The sequence below is a fragment of the Littorina saxatilis genome, linkage group LG2 (genome assembly GCF_037325665.1).
Source record: "Littorina saxatilis isolate snail1 linkage group LG2, US_GU_Lsax_2.0, whole genome shotgun sequence".
In the NCBI taxonomy this organism is placed as follows: Eukaryota; Metazoa; Mollusca; class Gastropoda; order Littorinimorpha; family Littorinidae; genus Littorina; species Littorina saxatilis.
Window position 1 is genome coordinate 31,954,740 of NC_090246.1, and position 18,238 is coordinate 31,972,977.

Below are 18,238 nucleotides of genomic sequence, written 5' to 3' on the forward strand. Positions count from 1 at the left end.
CCCAGCCTGACTCTTCAAAACAGGGCGTGTGTACACGCAAGCACAAGACCAAGTGCGCACGAAAAAGATCCTGTAATCCATGTCAGAGTTCGGTGGGTTATAGAAACACGAAAATACCCAGCATGCTTCCTCCGAAAACGGCGTATGGCTGCCTAAATGGCGGGGTAAAAAACGGTCAGACACGTAAAATTCCACTCGTGCAAAAAACACGAGTGTACGTGGGAGTTTCAGCACACGAACGCAGAAGAAGAAGAAGAAGAAGACTCTTCAAAACAGGTCACAAAATGATTTGGATTTTTTTTGTACATAAGTGTTGGCATGAAATGGAATGGGTGAAATGATTATTTACTTACCTCCTGTCTCACAAATTCCACCTGTGACATTTCCTCTGATGCTTCAACAGACAGAAACTGACATATGTAGCGAACAAACTAATTGCACATCAATATAGTCACAGTAGAATCATACTCTAACTGTTTAAATATTGTGATATTTCAACATGAATTCGCAATTTAAATGCAGAGGACAACGAACATACGTATCTAATAATTATTGCAAAATTAAACAAATGTACGTATAATTGTTAAAGTATTTTTTTTTTAAATGAAAACGTTAACGTCATGTAGTAAAGGTTGCTCTTAATGTCTATTCAACAGGTGAATTTTCTAGGGTATATAACAAAACTTACCTGCTCTTAGCTTCTTGGTCTTTTTCTTTTTGCTGTAAAAAAAAAAAAACCCACAGACATTCACACATAATGATTTTTGCCGCAAAGCTAAAACACACTCAAACTGCCATTTATTACAACAATACAGAAATCAGATCAAAATCGAACACTACGCAACACAATACACCAGTAAAGGGAGTCAGGCAATCCTTCCACTTCGACATATACCAACAATCAACACCCTGGCTGCTTCCGGTGCAGAGTTGAGCTTTTGTGTGTGATAAATTCATGTCAAGCACCAAATTTATCATTTTTGTTGATATTTGTCCCGGTGTAAGGATGGCCTTATCCCATGTAAAAGCCTGGTCAGATCTGAGACGGTGAACTAAATCGTTTACACGGGAAGCTGTGTTGCTTGATAGAGGACAGAAATGACTCACGAGTTTCTGATGAGGCAGCAGGCGAGACAGAAGAGGAGGATGGCGAGGAAGATGAGGAGAATGGCGATGATGAAGATAGCCAGCACGGGGTCCTCTGTCAGCTCAAACTCATCGCTCTCTGAGCCCGTCTGAAAGGTAAACATTGACATTGTTACATGATGATGATGATGATGATGATGATGATGATGATGATGATTACGACAGCGAACTTCAGCAGACTTCAGATATCTACAGGAGAAAATATAAGAGATAGTTCGCCGGAAATAAACATAAAGATCCTCTATATATCCGAAACGTTAAACATTTAAACAAACGTTAAACAAAATCAAAAGATACACAGATTTCTAATCGAATGCGGGAAATGAAAGTGGTGCTGTTCTATACAACGAACACAGCACTCAAACCTAATAAGCATCAAATAGTTTCTATTTTATTTCTTGTTTTTTCTTTTGGTAGGCGGGTGGGGGGACTAAACCTTGTGATTCCCGATAAAGACTCCTCCATTTTACGACCGATGTATCAGGACATTTTTAAGGTCGCAATTAATAATAATAATAATAATAAATGAGCATTTATATAGCGCAACATCATAACTTTACAATTATGCTCTTTGCGCTTGACATATTTAAAATTAAAACACAGTTATACAAGCATTTACATCTACATTCATAGTCAACAACGCTTAATTAAAAGCATACACCATCACACATACATTACAAAAGATTCTTCCACTAACTAAGTAATAATTTGTTTGTTTGTTTATTTGTTGCTTAACGTCCAGCCGACTACGCAGAGCCATATCAGGACGAGGAAGGGGGGGATGAAGGGGGCCACTTGTCAAGCGATTCCTGTTTACAAATGCACTAACCCATTACTTGTGTCCCAGCAGGCTTTAGTAAAACTAAATTAATACCTACTGGAAGATTACCAGTTTCCAGTATGTTAAAATAGGCTTAACCTATCTACTGCTGGACTTACATCAGAACACTAACAGATTAAACTATACATGAATCGCGAGACAAGCGGCAAGAGAAGAGATTTTTGGAAAAAATACAGGTGAATGAGCAAGAAGGCAGAAAAAAGAAAAGAATTCATGAAGAAAAAGAGAGCATGACAGGAAAGAGGAACCAAAAATCTACCTAACAGCAAACTAGAAAGCTCCTGCGGTTCCAAAAACAGGAGGGGCTTTTAATTTCATAACCGCAGTGCCCCACTGCGGGACTCTAAGTAATAAAAACATGAATAAAATAGGTAGTAAAAAACAAGGGAGCAAGCAATTGGGAGGCTTTACTGAACAATATATGATAAGCATTTTAACTCACCACCACATCTTGCACGTGCAACGTGCGATAGAAGAAAGAAATCTCCTCGTCGTCAAGCTGTGCCAGTAGCGTGTTGCGAAGGTCACCACTAGCAAAGATGTAGTACGTGCCGTCCTCGTTTTGACCAACGGCGGACACAACTACGTCAGATCTAAAACAGTGTAAACGTTTTTTTCAAAAATGAAAGTTGCGATCTTTTGTTTTTCTAGTGTGTCATTTGAACAACAACAAAAACAAACAGATACAGTAATGCGACAATATAACGTAAGGTAAATTATTAAACAAATCGTGCATACTTGTATTTTCACGTTTTCTGAAGAAAAAAACACCCAACAACAGCATAAAAGATCAATAAAGTTAATGCAAGAAAAACATTAGGTAGATGAGATTTATTTGTCTTCTCTTTGATCCATTTCTGTGTGTCCATGTCTACAAGGAATACAGGCTCTGCGAAAACAAAATATCTTACACAGAAGAGGAAAAATTAGATTATTCAAACTGGTAACTTACTTTTTGAGCCGAGTACATGTTGTAGGTAAATAAGTTAGTCAAAGACTGAGTTACTCACTCTGTGAATGAGACCGTCCCATCGCCGTTCACACGGTCGCGCATTTCACGAATGCAGACGTACTTGATGTCATTTTGTGCAGAGGAAGAATTCATCTTCATCACTCTATAATGACACATGAGTATCAACAAATGTGAATACTTGCTGTTTCCCTGTTTACTTACTTTTAAATAATGATATCCTAAAGTTTCTTGCTACTACATACGTCATAAGCCAACGTAGTGTTTTCGGACAAACGGCTCTGATAAAGCAACAACAAAAAGGGGGGAGGGCAACTCGTTTATGAATATCTATAGTATGAAGAATAGCTTTAATTGCACAGACACCATCTGATTAATTGGTGTCTGAATCCAAAAAGTTTTAGGTAGGCCACTTAAAAATAAGGTTTCTTCTTTGAAAGAAATTAACACTTTTTTTCTCCAAGTACAACACAGGAATAATGACAGCGGAATTTGTGAACTTTGGATTTAGTGTAATTATCTTTAACTCCCATGCAACCTAACATTCATTATTCAAAGCCATTTAATGTTATGATATCCTGCACACAGAGAACTTAATTAACACTCTTTTTGCAGAAGTCCACAATTGGAGGCCTCCGCTGTACCATTGTTAATTGTTGTGAAGAAGAGCTGCTGTCTGCACGATTCTCACCTGATAAAGTGGTCCTTGTAGGCGCGAACATCTGCTGATGGTTGAGACACTCGAACAACGACTTCATTTGAAGTGTCCGTCACAAAAATCTATGAATAATCAACATCAACCAATAATTTTACAAAGGGGATAACGTTTTAAAAATAAATTGTTGGAATAAATGCATGATTTCTAGCTGATTCTGTCTCTGCCTCTCTCTTTTTCTTTCTTTCTTTCTTTTCTTTTTCTCTCTCTCTCTCTCTCTCTCTCTCTCTCTCGCTCTCTCTCCAACCTCTCTCTCTCTCTCTCCCACTCTCTCTCTCTCTCTCTCTCTCTCTCTCTCTCTCTCTCCCCCCACCCCTGGCCTCTCTCTCTCCCCACCCTCTCTCTATCTCTCTCTCTCTCTCACCATCCTCTCTCTCTCTCTCTCCCCACCCTCTCTCTCTCCCCCCCCCACCCTCTCTCTCTCTCTCTCCCCACCCTCTCTCTCTCTCTCTCTCCCCACCCTCTCTCTCTCTCTCTCCCCACCCTCTCTCTCTCTCTCCCCCCACCCTCTCTCTCTCTCTCCCCACCCTCTCTCTCTCTCTCCCCACCCTCTCTCTCTCTCTCTCTCCCCACCCTTTCTCTCTCTCTCTCTCTAGCTCTCTCTCTCTCTCTCTCTCTCCCCCACCCTCTCTCTCTCTCTCCCCACCCTCTCTATCTCTTTCTCCCCCTCCTCTATCTTGTTTTTCAACATTTGTCTCACCAACAGTCAATCTGCATTGCAGATTACCATACTAAAATAAAGTAGGAGAACTCACACCCCACCCCAGCCCCCGTCACACATCCCGCGTGAAACGCCTGTCATACAAACCTTCACCACAGCAATAGCAGAACGCCCAAGATCGGCCAGTGCATTGTCATCCGCCCGTATGCGAACGACTGGCTGAACAGACCCAATATCGTGCAGGAGTTTGCGATTACGGATGACACCTAGGTTGTCAACACTGAAGTAGTCACCGGTGGATTCGCTGACCTTCACGTAGATTACACTGGACGCTCCGGTCAGGTCCTGGTCCACTGCTTCCACTCTCGCTATGCTCATACCGAAGCTGGCGTCACGTGCCACACCTAAAGGTCATTTCAAATAATTATGTCTTTTTTTTTTAAAGTTGAACACTTAGAAAAAACAAACACTTTTTTGCAACACTGTTTTGCGCACATGTTTGTCTTCAGGCTCTTAGGACAATAACATCATCCCAATTGATATCTTTATAAATTCAAAGATCTCTTCTATACTTCCCCTCAACATAAATAAAAAAAATAAGGTCAAACAAAACCGCGGAAACAAAATGAAAATAAATACTTTTTTACCAACATTTCCTAGCTTTGGACATTTTTAGGGTTGTTATTCTAAAAATGTACGACGAGGAAACAAAAAAAGACTAAAGAACCAAAATTGGAATGAAAACATCAGCGAACAGCTCCTACAAGTCAGTAAATTAGATAAAAAAATAAATGGGTTTCTCTCTCTCTCTCTCTCTCTCTCTCTCTCTCTCTCTCTCTCTCTCTCTCTCTCTCTCTCTCTCTCTCTCTCTCTCAACTCACAGCCATGATAGTCAGTATCTGTGAACCTGGGCGGTGTGTCGTTCAGATCCCCCACTGTCACGTTGACCGTCACAATCGAAGGATTGATAGAGCGTTTGCGGCGGGCTCGGATGACCGTGTCATCGTGCACCTCGTTGTAGGCCAGGACGTCCATGGAATAAACTTCTTTCTGCTCGCGGTCCAGGCCTCCTGCAGCCCTACTCGGGTTGAGGCTGAGCTCTCCTGTCTCGCGGTTCAAACTGAAGAGACCATCTTCATTGCCAGCTGCAACCGCCCAAGATAATTATAAACAACACCAACAAATGATACAAAGCAACCGAGGAGTTACACAGGTTCACACCAGACAACGCTTGTGAAACCTTAAGTGTAGCAATTTACATATTTTGGGAATGTTCGGCGTAGCAAATGGTGTTTTAGTGTAGCATCGTCTCAAATGTATTCGCAAATCCACATTTCGGCTATGTCGCTCCAGAATATATACACATTTAACAAGTGTATTCAGAAAAAAGAAACATAACGGCAATTAGAGAGTGTGTGTAGTGCCACTTTACAATGTGAACAATGTTTTATGACACAAATTCTGACCGCTACACGGAGTGAGAATCTGAAATAAGTACCAGGACTTAAAACATTGTTGCCTGTTTGTGATTATTTGTTTGAGAGTAGCAAATTTAATTTTAAGCAAGGCGTAACAGCTAAGGAATTTGTCTTAAAACGTAGCATGCGTAGCAGTTGGCAGCATTGTAAATGTAACAATGAAACACCAGGGAAACTAAAACAAAATGGAATTTTAAAAGACGAACGTTCGCCACCATTCGAATTCATAATTTTCTTGAATTTAGGAAAAACAAAATTTTCAAGAACAGATTTTGACCACACGCACCAGCAACTCTGTAGTAGACCTTGTTGTTTTTGTGAGCTGTGTCTCTGTCCGTTGCAGACAACACACCAATGACGCCAGCCTCTGCCGGGGTAGTTCCTTCAGGAACCACAAAATAGTACGGAATTGTTTCTCCATTCTGTAACACATGGAGGTTAAAAAAAATCACGTTTCTCTCGAATTCTACTTCAACATAACTTTTTTGTTTTAAACTTTAACAGTAACTTAGAGAGCAAGCTTGGACTTTTATAAGGACATCTCAATGTACGTGAAGTTTCTCAACGAATTTGTCAGTTACTGTGATTCAACACAATTATTTTCATTCTTGAAGCCTCTCTGGACATCCAAGGACACAAGCACACCTACACAGACTCCGTTTGTCATAAAATTCCCAAAACTTAACAGGACCACTGACCCTCGTCGGAAACTCTGGATCATTGTCATTGACGTCCAACACATTGACGATCAGCACAGTTTCTGATGATGCTGGTGGGTCACCTCTATCCTTGGCCACCACCGTCAGCTGAAAATGAAAAATAATTCATCCCTTTGTGGGTTTTTTAACTTGAACAAACGAACAGCATTTTGAAGTTAGATCTGTATGAATATCCGTTATATAAGTTTTGTGTCATTATCAGAAAGAGAGTCTCACTACTTATAAATATTCGTTCTACGTACAGAAAACATTACTGCAAGAACAAACCACAAAAGAGTAAACCTGTTTCCTCCTCAAGGATAGCTAGCGCATCTCTATAAATGTTTGTTGTACGTGCACAAAAATGTACCAGGGAATCTATAACAACGTCAGAGCAGGCCTGCTCTAAGTGGCAGTGTTTTATTTGAGGACAATTATTTTCTGTTCTTCATCGGGAAAATTAAAGATCTGTATTAATATTCGTAATATTATTTGCGATTCGTCACCAGAAAGAGAGTATACCTCCATTAGTATTCGTTCTACCTACAGAAATTGTTACCAAGAGAATCTAACCACGCAAGAGTGGACCTGCAGAGGTTCATTTTGAAGAAATCATTTTCTGTCCATTGTCAACTCAGTAGGCTTAAATGTCCTTCGTACGTCCGTGAAGAATCTTGAAGCAAGGTGCAAGGCGATAGGTTTCGCATAACTCTCTAACTCACTCTACGTATTGCACATGTCGTAAGCATCTATTAGAGTTCTTTTTTTTCTTTTTCTTTCTTTCATGTTTTTACTTATTTTACGTACATATAATATAACATTACAACAGCAGATACAAAAGACTATGCTAAATGCATCTTATAAAAACAAATTAAAAAAATTAGAGTTCTTACTTCCCTTTGTTTTTCGGATTGTTCTGCCTCATTTGTATAAGGTATGAAGCAAGGATAACTTACCACATAGGAGTAGACCTGCTCCCTGTCAAAGACGACCTCAGCTGTGATGACGCCAGTGATGGGGTTGATACGGAACTGGGACGTTGTTGGTGTCAAGTTGCGCTGGACATTGAAGCTGAAGTCGATGATGCCGGCCAACCCCGAGTTCAGGTCAGTTGCTTGGCAGTCGTACACCAGCATACCCCTGTATTGACTCTGCAAAACAAAGAATACAAATCGGTTGCAGAATTGACTCCAAGTTTGTTAAAATCATTGCCTTATTGAGTAAACGGGCACGCTGCATTATTTTGAAGCGTCTTCCAAAACTATAAAACAATAAAATCACTAAAAGTTGACTCAACTTCAACTCAACTCACAGCTGTGGTTGTTAGAATCCATGTGTCTGTCAACCTGGGTGGCGTGTCTTCTGTTGTAATTCTCCTAAATGGACTAACTAGATTTGCATTATTTCTGTACAGAGGACCCCCCCCCCCCCCCCAATTTCAGACCTCTAAAATCTGGAAAATCCAAGTCTTAAAAAGGAGGAAGGTCCTAAATTGGGGGAGTCTTACATTGGGGGAGTCTTAAATTGGGGGAGTCTTAAAAGGGGGATTCCACTGATTTATTTATTTTTTTTTTTTTTTTTTGGGGGGGGGGGTATTTGCCAAGCACATCATTGTGGGGCTTTTAACATGCATCCGTCTACAATGTATCATCATTCATCCTTCAACATGTATATCAACTGAATTGTATTGTTCAAGGTCTTTTCCGTTAAAGCCGGCCTCAGAAAATGGCTACAACAGGTCTTAACAAGATACTTTTGTTTATTACGCCGAGGGGAAAAAAAGATGAAAATGAAAGTTCAAGCAACAGTTTAAAACTTTGCTAGGATTACTTTTCTTAATCTATTTCAAAACAATCAGATGTACGGATGATCTTCTGCTTATCATTTTCATGTTTGGTGTTGGTGTTGTTGTTGTTGTTGTTGTTGTTGTTGTTGTTAATGTTGTTGTTGTTGTTGATGCTGTTGTTGTTATTGTTGATGATGTTGCTGTTGTGGTTGTTATTCTTGTTCTTCTTCTTCATCTTCTTCTTCTTTCTTGTTGTTTTTGTTGTCGTTCTCTTGTTGTTTTTGTTGTTTTTAATGCTGCTGCTGCTGCTGTTTTGTTATTGCTGCTATTATTCATACCTCCAACACTTCAATAGAGAAGTTGCTGCTCGGGGGTTTCAGCCAGATGGGAGCGTCATTGATGGCTTCCTGAACTCGCACCGTCACAGGCACACGGGTTGAGCACATCTCTCCAGTCGAGTTGTTGCCGTCCATGTCCGATGCAATGACGTTGAAGTTGTACTCCCCAAATTTATTCCTGAGGCTGGTCCTGACTTCGATTCGGCCAGACTCCTTGTCAAAAAAGTTTGATTGGATGGACTGGATAAAGAAGAGGTCGGCCGCATCTGTCACGGGAAAGACAGGGTGGGGGAGTTTGGTAAACCGCACGGAATGTTATTTTTAAAGACAGCCGGTCGTATTCAGATTTGATAAAAAAAACTTTTTTTTAAAGGATTATTGATTTTTTTGAATGAACAAAATTCAACGCACACACGCGTGCGCACAAACACACACACACACACACACACACACACACACACACACACACACACACACACACACACACACACACACACACACACACACCGCGTTATACTGTAACCGTCCATGATACCATCTCTCTCTCTCTCTCTCTCTCTCTCTCTCTCTCTCTCTCTCTCTCCTCTCTCTCTCTCTCTCTCTCTCCCTCCTCCACCCCCCCTTCTCTCTCTCTCTCTCTCTCTCTCTCTCTCTCTCTCTGTATTTCCCCCCTCTCTCTCTCCCTCCTCCACCCCCCCTCTCTCTCCCTCCTCCACCCGTACCCCCCTCTCTCTCTCTCTCTCTCTCTCTCTCTCCTCTCCTCTCTCTCTCTATCTCTCTCCTCTCCCTCTCTCTCTCTCTCTCTCTCTCCTCTCTCTCTCTCTCCTCTCCTCTCTCACTTGGTTGAGCGGAGTCTCTGTCGATGGTAAATTTGATGAGACGGTTGATTCCAGCGTCAGCATCCCTGGCAAACACTTCCAGCACCTGATCTCCTACGTCAGCCGTTTCTATGACAACCCCACTGTACCCTGCAGGTGTGTCAAATATGGGACAGTTGTCGTTTTTATCCACGAGGGCGACATACACCTGAAGAATGATGGCAACGGTTTATTTTACAAAAATACATATTTGTCGACTGCAACTCCCACGTTTTTACACTTAGTCAAGTTTTGACTAAATGTTTTAACGTTGACCGGGAATCGAGATGAGGGTCTGGTGTATGTATGTGTGTCTGTGTAGAGCGATTCAGAGAAAACTACTGGACCGATTTTCATGAAACTTCACATAAGAGTTATAATATCCCCACACATTTTTTTATTTTTTTGATAAATGTCTTTGATGACGTCATATCCGGCTTTTTGTGAAAGTTGAGGCGGCACTGTCACGCTCACATTTTCCAACCAATTTGATTGAAATTTTGGCCAAGTAATCTTCGACGAAGGCCGGACTTTGGTATTGCATTTCAGCTTGGAGGCTTAAACAATAATTAATGAGTTTTCTAATTAAAGTTGTCATGAAAATTAAAATTTTGCAAACCGATTCAAAATTGATTGCATCGTATTCTTCATCAAATTCTAGATCTGAAAATATATACATAAATTATGTTAGGTTTACTATAAAAATTTGATCACAATTAACGATTAAAGGTTAATTAGGTACACGATTAAAATGTTAGAAATAGGTCCAAAAAGGATTTCATCTTATTCTTTATCATTTCCTTATTTGAAAAACGTGTAGTGTCTGTATTAAAAACAACCTCAGAAAGTTAAAAAGAAATACAGAAAAGCGCGTTTTCCTGCTTAGCGCAATAAGCTACCGCGCTATACTGGCTTATCAATTTCATTTCGTTTTGCACGTGAAAAGTGATTGATTTACTTGTCGCGGGGATTGACGAAGCTGTATTGTCTTGGTGAAAAAATGCATTGCGTTCAGTTTCATTCCGTGAGTTCGACAGCTTGACTAAATGTAGTAATTTCGCCTTACGCGACTTGTTTGTTGTTGGGGGGAGTTTTTCAGGGGTGGGGGGGGGGGTGTTTGTGTGTGTGGTTTGTGTTTGTGTGTGTGTGCGTATGTGTGTGTGTGTGTGTGTGTGTGTGTGTGTGTGAGTGTGTGAGAGAGAGAGAGAGAGTAGAGTGTGTGTGTGTGTGTCTGTGTGAATAAGTGCCTGTTTATGTGTGAGCGAGGGGGGACAAAGAGAGCGAGAGCTGTATGTGTGTGTGTGTGTGTGTGTGTGTGTGTGAGTGTGTGTGCGTGTGTGTGCGCGCGTTCGTGCGTGCGTGCGTTTGTGTGTGTGTGTGTGTGTTTATTGGCGCGAGTCGGCTTCTACTGGTAGTTTTTATCCACCATTTGGGCAATTCGTTTGGGCGATAAGTGCCTACTCCTGGTCAGCACACTAATAATTATCTGAATGATTGGAAACGAATCCCAAAGAAGAAATATGAATCTTACAGGTACTGTTGTGTTCAGACGGAAGCTTGCATTATTTGGACTGTCGTAGGCAGTAACCTGGAAGCTGTAGGTTGTTTCTGTCTCTCTGTCAAGATCGGCTCCCGGCTTCAGGAAAATTTGGCCCTGCACAACGTAGTGATTTAACATCAGTCACTTCAGCAAAAAGAAATATGCATAAACTAGGTAGAGATCAGATTTCATGCACGCGTGCACGCGCGTGGACACACGCATACCGATCTTAGCATATAACCACGTCATGTCCCAAATAGACGCTAGTTCTGGGGACAGAAATATTAAGTTAGCATAGCATAGCATACCAAAACACACACACACACACACACACACACACACACACACACAGTGACACACACACACACACACACACACACACACACACAGTGACACACAGTCACACACACACACACACACACACACACACACACACACACACACACACACACACACAGGCTGTCAGGCACTTACCGTACTGGAGTCCACCCTGAAGTATGGGTCGTTGGCACTGTAGCGCACCTCCCCATAATCACCCTCGTCCTTGTCCGTGGCGGATACGTGAACCAAGGTGTCTATTCTGGTGGAATGCTCCACCATTTCGATCTGATACAAAGTCTGCGACAAGAAAATCAAACAGACACTACTATACGGTATATTTTCATTTTCATTTTCATAACTTTATATTGTCCCCTGGCTGGGAAATTCGGGTTGCTTCCTCCAAGTGGAAAGCTAGCAGCAACAGATTCGCGCTACCCTGTTGTGTGCGTGTTTATGTTTAAGTAACCACCTGCAGCTAATGGCAGAATGACCGGTCTTTTATGTGCCACAGTGGTGACACGGGGGTGGACATGGATACCGTCTCTGAGTCTGCCCATAAAGTTGATCCGTGTTCGTCACAGCCCGGATTCGAACCCGTGACCCTAGGATCACAAGTTAAGTGCTCTACCAACTGAGCTACCGGGCCCCCAACGGAACCAAATATCAATCAATCAATCAATGAGGCTTATATCGCGCGTATTCCGTGGGTACAGTTCTAAGCGCAGGGATTTATTTATTTAAAAAAAAAATTATTTAATATTTATTAAATAAAGGCAAAGTCCTTCCCGTGTGAACGATTCAACCCACCGTCTCAGATCTGGCCAGGCTGTCAGATGGGAAAAGACCATCCCACCACTTAGACACACTCCAGAAATCAGCAGCCTGGTAGTTTTCTATGCAGAGTGGGTAGCGCTGCTGGTGTCATCTTTTTTAAAAATTAGTTAATTTTCTAAAGGCGACTGGTGTCAAACTGCATAATTAATTAATCACGAAATTCACACTCTGTATGTACCAGGGAGTAGCCAGGCTTTGATTTTGTGTATGTGTTTAAATGGAGGGATGTTCTTGTCCCATGTAAAAGCCACGTCAGCTTTGGGATGGTGAGCCAATTTTTTTGTCCGGAAGGATGGAGAACCTTTAACTTTATTTTGCAGAGAGAGATAACTGAATGACAAGAATGATTAGAGGAACATTCTAAACAAGACAATAGACGCCTTTGGAGAAAAAAAAATTGATAGGGTTATTTGATTGGCTGTGCAACAGTAGCATCCCTTCCTAAAAGTGAGGCAAAACCGAGTGGCCACTAATCATTGAAGGCAAGCGATTGTAGTGTCAGTGAACAGGGAGCTCCGATGATCATAGTTTCCAAAGAAAAAATGCAACATATTGAGCGGACACTGTACATATAACATGCACGTATGGTGTCATTATTCACTGTGAGTCCATGATCGCTCGCTTCGGCTCATCGACGACGTGAGTTTGCCGCACCCCGAGGGGGCACATAACTCCTGCAAAAGAGTTATTTCCAAACATGATCTAATTGCCAGTAAACTGTTGTGTCTCAAGCTCCAGATTACCTATTCTGAACGAGATTGAAGGTACACAACAACCTCAAAATCGCACACAAATGGAATAACGGGGAAAGCGTGCAAGAGCAGAACTTGTGAAATCTAACGTACGTATTTAAGAATTAGAAAGAAAGAAAGAGAGAATAATAGAAAGAAAAAAAAAGATAGGTGAATAGACCGAAAGAAGGAAAGACCGAAAAAAACGAAGAAAGAAAGACAGAGTGAACAAGAAAGAAGAGAGACTGAAAATAAATGTTTCACAATTATCTGAGCATTCAAGACAAAAACAGACGGTTACACATAATCATATTCGTACCTGGTTGAAAATTGGCGGTTTGTCGTTGATGTTGATGATGTTGATGAAGACGGTGGTGGTGTTCCTCAGAGAGGGAGAGCCGCTGTCGGCAGCCTCCACCACCAGTGTCACGTTGTGCTGCATCTCGTAGTCAAGGCGACCGTTCACTTGTAGCACACCTGTAAAATTCAGCGAACACATGTTTCTGTGTTAGGCCCTTAAAGGCACAATCCTTCCTGTGTAAACGATTCGATTCACCTATAGGTAAGGCTTTTACATGGGAAGAGACCATCCATCCATTTGAACCTATATCCCAAAATCAACAGCTTTGGTGCTCTCTGCGGAGTAGGACTTTCTTGATGAATACGTTGTGTATCAGAAACTACCGGCAAGCTGTGAAGTTCATCAAACAAATCTCACTCTTCACAGCAAGCAGTCAGGATGTTGATTTACGGTATGTGAATGGTCTTATCCCTTGCAAAAGCCTGGCAAGCGTGCCTTTAAAGGCTATAACGATCATAGTGAATACTACATGGCTTGCTGTGTCGTACCAGATTTACACGAGTTGTTTTTTTTAAATATTGAACTGCGAGCGAAAGCGAGCTGTTCACAATTTGAAAAGGCAACGAGTGTAAATCTGGTACGAAACAGCAAGCCATGTAGTATTCTGTTTATCCTACATACTGTACTTACGTGTATTTTACTGAAAATGTCCTGCAGTCAAGGCAGCTAAATTGAAGACGCTTGTTTTGGAACCTCAATCTCTTCTAAAGCCTTGTGCAATCTATTACGTCAAAGCAAAGAAACGTCACTCTGAAAGTGTGGCGTGACGTGTTAGTTCTAAAGATTCATCGAGGGTAATTAGCGAGCGCAATTTTTGTTTCTATAATGACGTGTGTCTCGGTGACTTTGGCATCATAAGCAGTGGAAAAACAGGTCCCTGCCAGACTTGCTTGACATGATCTCATTTACATGATATACACACGTGTGATTTGAACGATTATTATCTCACGGGAGTCTCTCTCACGTATGTAGGATAAATAATTATACACCACCACAGACCCGTCCATGATTGTACATGAAATAAGATAATATTTCCACTGGAACGCATTCCAGAATTCAACAGCCTGGCTGCTTCCCCTGCATGGTGCTGGTGTTTTGTTAAATTAATTTCGTATCTGACACAAGTGTCAACATACACAATGAATTCAGCAAAACATTGCGACATGCACAACAAGCAGCGAGGTTGTTGCTTTTGTGTGCGTGGTCTTGGAAGGAGAATGATAATAATCCACCTTTTTACATTTAGTCAAGTTTTGACTAAATGTTTTAACATAGAGGGGGGAATCGAGACGAGGGTCGTGGTGTATGTGTGTCTGTCTGTCTGTCTGTCTGTCTCTCTGTCTGTCTCTCTGTATGTGTGTGTGTGTGTAGAGCGATTCAGACTAAACTACTGGGCCGATCTTTATGAAATTTGACATGAGAGTTCCTGGGTATGATATCCCCGGACGTTTTTTTCAGTTTTTCGATAAATACCTTTGATGACGTCATATCCGGCTTTTTGTAAAAGTTGAGGCGGCACTGTCACACCCTCATTTTTCAATCAAATTGATTGAAAATTTGGCAACGCAATCTTCGACGAGGCCCGGGGTTTGGTATTGCATTTCAGCTTGGTGGCTTAAAAACTAATGAGTGAGTTTGGTCATTAAAAATCGGAAACTTGTAATTAAAATTATTTTTTTATTAAACGATCCAAAAACAATTTCATCTTATTCTTCGTCATTTTCTGATTCCAAAAACATATACATATGTTATATTTGGATTTAAAAACAAGCTCTGAAAATTATGATCAAAATTAAATTTCCGAAATCGTTTTAAAAACTATTTCATCTTATTCCTTGTCGGTTCCTGATTCCAAAAACATATAGATATGATATGTTTGGATTAAAAACACGCTCAGAAAGTTAAAACGAAGAGAGGTACAGTAAAGCGTGCTATGAAGCACAGCGCAACCGCTACCGCGCCAAACAGGCTCGCCACTTTCACTGCCTTTTGCACTAGCGGCGGACTAGTCACGTTCAGTTTTACTCTGTGTGTTGGACAGCTTGACTAAATGTAGTAATTTCGCCTTACGCGACTTGTTTATTCATACATTGCAGCCTTCCCAACCCCCATGCTCCTACCTGAGGTGAGACTAATAGTGAAGAGATTTCCTGGGTTAGACTTCAGTCGGTACGCTCGAATCTGATCACTGTGTAACCTTATTTACCTGAGGTGAGACTAATGGTGAAGAGATTTCCTGGGTTGGACTTCAGCTGGTAGGATCGAATTTGATCGTCCTCGTCCCTAGCCAGGATGGAACCGACAAAGGTGGACAGCGGTCTCTCCTCCAGAACGCTCAGGTTGTAGAATGGCAGCTCAAATTGCGGGGCCTGGTCGTTGTACTCCAAAATCCGAATGAACAGAGTGCCTGTGTGGGAAAAGAGAATGTGGGTACTATGTCCTTGAGGGGGACCAAGAATTTTTGAAAAAGGAAACAAGATTGAAAGCCGAAAAAGAAAATACACAGGCACAGACACAGACACGCACTCACGCACGCTCGCATGCACGCACGCTCGCACGCACGCACGCACACACACACACACACACACACACACGCATGCACGCACACGCACGTACACAGACACACACACACACACACACACACACACACACACACACACACACACACACAAGAATTTCAAACAGAAAACAAGATGAAAACCGAAAAAGACTTACAAAACTCACGCATGCACGCACACGCACGTACACGGACACATATACACAGGCACAAACGGCGCACTCACGCACGCACGCAGGCACGCACGCACACACACACACACACACATACATACACAATACGCACACACACACAAGCACACACACACACACACACACACACACACACACACACACACACACACACTCGCCCACGTTGTTTTGTTGCAAAGTATTAGAAGTGTCGCTGCCACTTTCTCTTGATTTCTTTTTCAGTTCTGCAATTAAATGTCCCAGTTCTTCGTCTTTTTCAAGAGGATGAATTTTACGCTGCATATTTGATTTTTCATGATAGGACAAGCCAGACGAATCACATTTCTGAAAACAGAAAAATTACCAGTGCCATTCTGAAGATCGTCAGAACTTATGTCCTCCACGAACAGTGTGAAGGACATAAAACTGACCACATCACGGTCCATTCTGCGCTTGACTCTGACATTCCCTTGCAGGTCAATGGAGAATAAATCCTGAAACAGAAGATATGTATTATTGAGGAATGCATCCCAAAGGTTCCACGCACACACTTAGGCGATATTCATGCACATAGAACTATTTACATACGCACGAATGTACCTGAATTTATGCATGCACGCATAAAAACACACACACACCCACCCCCACCCCCCACCCTCACGCACACACACACACACACACACACACACACACACACACACACACACACATACCAAACGACACTCACCTGGAACAAAGTCCTGTTGGTGACCTCCACCCCTGACGGATTGAAAGCTCGGGTTGGATCACGGAACTGGATCTGAAGCTGTTTGTTAAAATCATTGTCTCTTGCTGTTACCGTGGTAACAAGATTCCCCACAGGTAAGTCTGCACGACATAGACCATACAATGCTCGTGATATTTCTATGCAAGTTTAGGTGGAGTTTTTTCAGCTACCAATCCTGGATCTCATAAAATCAAAAAACAGAGCCATCTTTTTTTCTAGAGTTCTCAAGGAGCTACAGTCTTTCCCATGTGAAGGATTTAGCTCAACATCTTAAATCTGCATAGGTGTTGGTTTTATTTTTACATGGGAGTACAGTACATCCTGAGTGTATTAAGCCACGCTTTCTGTAACAATTTTCTTTCTTTTTTTTAAACTGCACATGAAGCAATCAAGCTCTGGATATTTGATGTGTGTCTCAGTGAAATGATGTTTTACCTTATGTAAAAACCTGGGCACTCCTAAACCAAAGAAGGCAATGTTCTACTTGTTTGAATGCGTATCACAATGTGGAAGTTAACTCTCAGACTTTATATTGCTTTCCAAATATTTTGGTTGAGAAATCACCTGTAAGAATAATCTTTCTCGCACAAATCACAAACATTTTTACCTTCCGCGAAACAAAGCCCTCATAAACGAAGATTCAAATTGAAGCTCGCAAAAACAACTAACAGGACTGGTGTTTCTTTGAAATCACACATCAAGACAGAGTTCAATTTTGAAGCTGTACAAAAAAACAATCAAAATGTGTCACATTGAAATCACACATCAAGTCTGTCTCAAAATAATGAAGCTGCCAAAAACAAACAACGTGTGCAAAATTGTAATCCTATTTCGTGTCCGTCTCAAATTATGTCACATATAAACGAAATGTGCCACTTTGAAATTGCACATTAAGTCTGTCTCAATTTCTGAAATTGTCAATATCAAAGAAAATGTGTCACTCGGAAATCTCAGATCATATCTGTCTCAAATTTTGAAGCTTTTATAAACCATTCAAATGCACCACTTTTAAATTACACCTCAGGTCTGTCTCAAATTCTGTGACTAAACAAAACGTGAAACTTTCGAAATCAAACATGAAGTCCGTCTCTTATTCTAAAGCTGTCAGAACAAGCAAAATAAAGGACTCTGGTATTGAATATTGGTTAAAACAGTATTTTATTCAGATAGGAAGAAAGTGAACATGAAAACAGTCTCGTGGGTGGACTATCAAAGTGGCGAAGCAAAGAAGACAAAAAGTTCACGGGCAAAAAATTCAATTTCATTGAAAGAAGTCCTCCAAAAAGATGCATCTCGGGTCCAGGGCCGAGGGAACAAACCAACAGTGGGTGCCACCCATACAGGAGAGAACAAACCGCGGGGTCTGATTCGCTTAAATCACAATAAATCTCAATTTGGACCGATCCAACACCGCGGCTGACTCCTACCCAGTTGGTAATTTTCTCATCCACCTCGGCCCGGGGCGAAA

At 41.5% G+C, this 18,238-nt stretch overlaps 1 protein-coding gene across 3 annotated transcripts in view; it reads right to left on the reverse strand.

Moving 5' to 3' along the window:
- Positions 1 to 18,238, reverse strand: part of LOC138958772 (cadherin-87A-like) — a 49,788-nt gene that overhangs the window by 4,009 nt on the left and 27,541 nt on the right. For all 3 annotated transcript variants that reach the window (XM_070330054.1, XM_070330053.1, XM_070330052.1), the window contains 19 exons: positions 16,732 to 16,871; positions 16,369 to 16,498; positions 15,484 to 15,684; positions 13,236 to 13,393; positions 11,505 to 11,648; positions 11,022 to 11,144; positions 9,473 to 9,659; positions 8,634 to 8,899; positions 7,466 to 7,660; positions 6,510 to 6,617; positions 6,098 to 6,233; positions 5,215 to 5,478; positions 4,481 to 4,737; positions 3,649 to 3,737; positions 2,998 to 3,102; positions 2,430 to 2,580; positions 1,108 to 1,235; positions 689 to 720; positions 354 to 394 (listed from right to left, as the gene is read on the reverse strand). In XM_070330054.1, the coding sequence (XP_070186155.1) occupies positions 354 to 394; positions 689 to 720; positions 1,108 to 1,235; positions 2,430 to 2,580; positions 2,998 to 3,102; positions 3,649 to 3,737; positions 4,481 to 4,737; positions 5,215 to 5,478; positions 6,098 to 6,233; positions 6,510 to 6,617; positions 7,466 to 7,660; positions 8,634 to 8,899; positions 9,473 to 9,659; positions 11,022 to 11,144; positions 11,505 to 11,648; positions 13,236 to 13,393; positions 15,484 to 15,684; positions 16,369 to 16,498; positions 16,732 to 16,871 (2,855 nt within the window). The remainder of the gene's footprint in view (positions 1 to 353; positions 395 to 688; positions 721 to 1,107; positions 1,236 to 2,429; positions 2,581 to 2,997; positions 3,103 to 3,648; positions 3,738 to 4,480; positions 4,738 to 5,214; positions 5,479 to 6,097; positions 6,234 to 6,509; positions 6,618 to 7,465; positions 7,661 to 8,633; positions 8,900 to 9,472; positions 9,660 to 11,021; positions 11,145 to 11,504; positions 11,649 to 13,235; positions 13,394 to 15,483; positions 15,685 to 16,368; positions 16,499 to 16,731; positions 16,872 to 18,238) is intronic.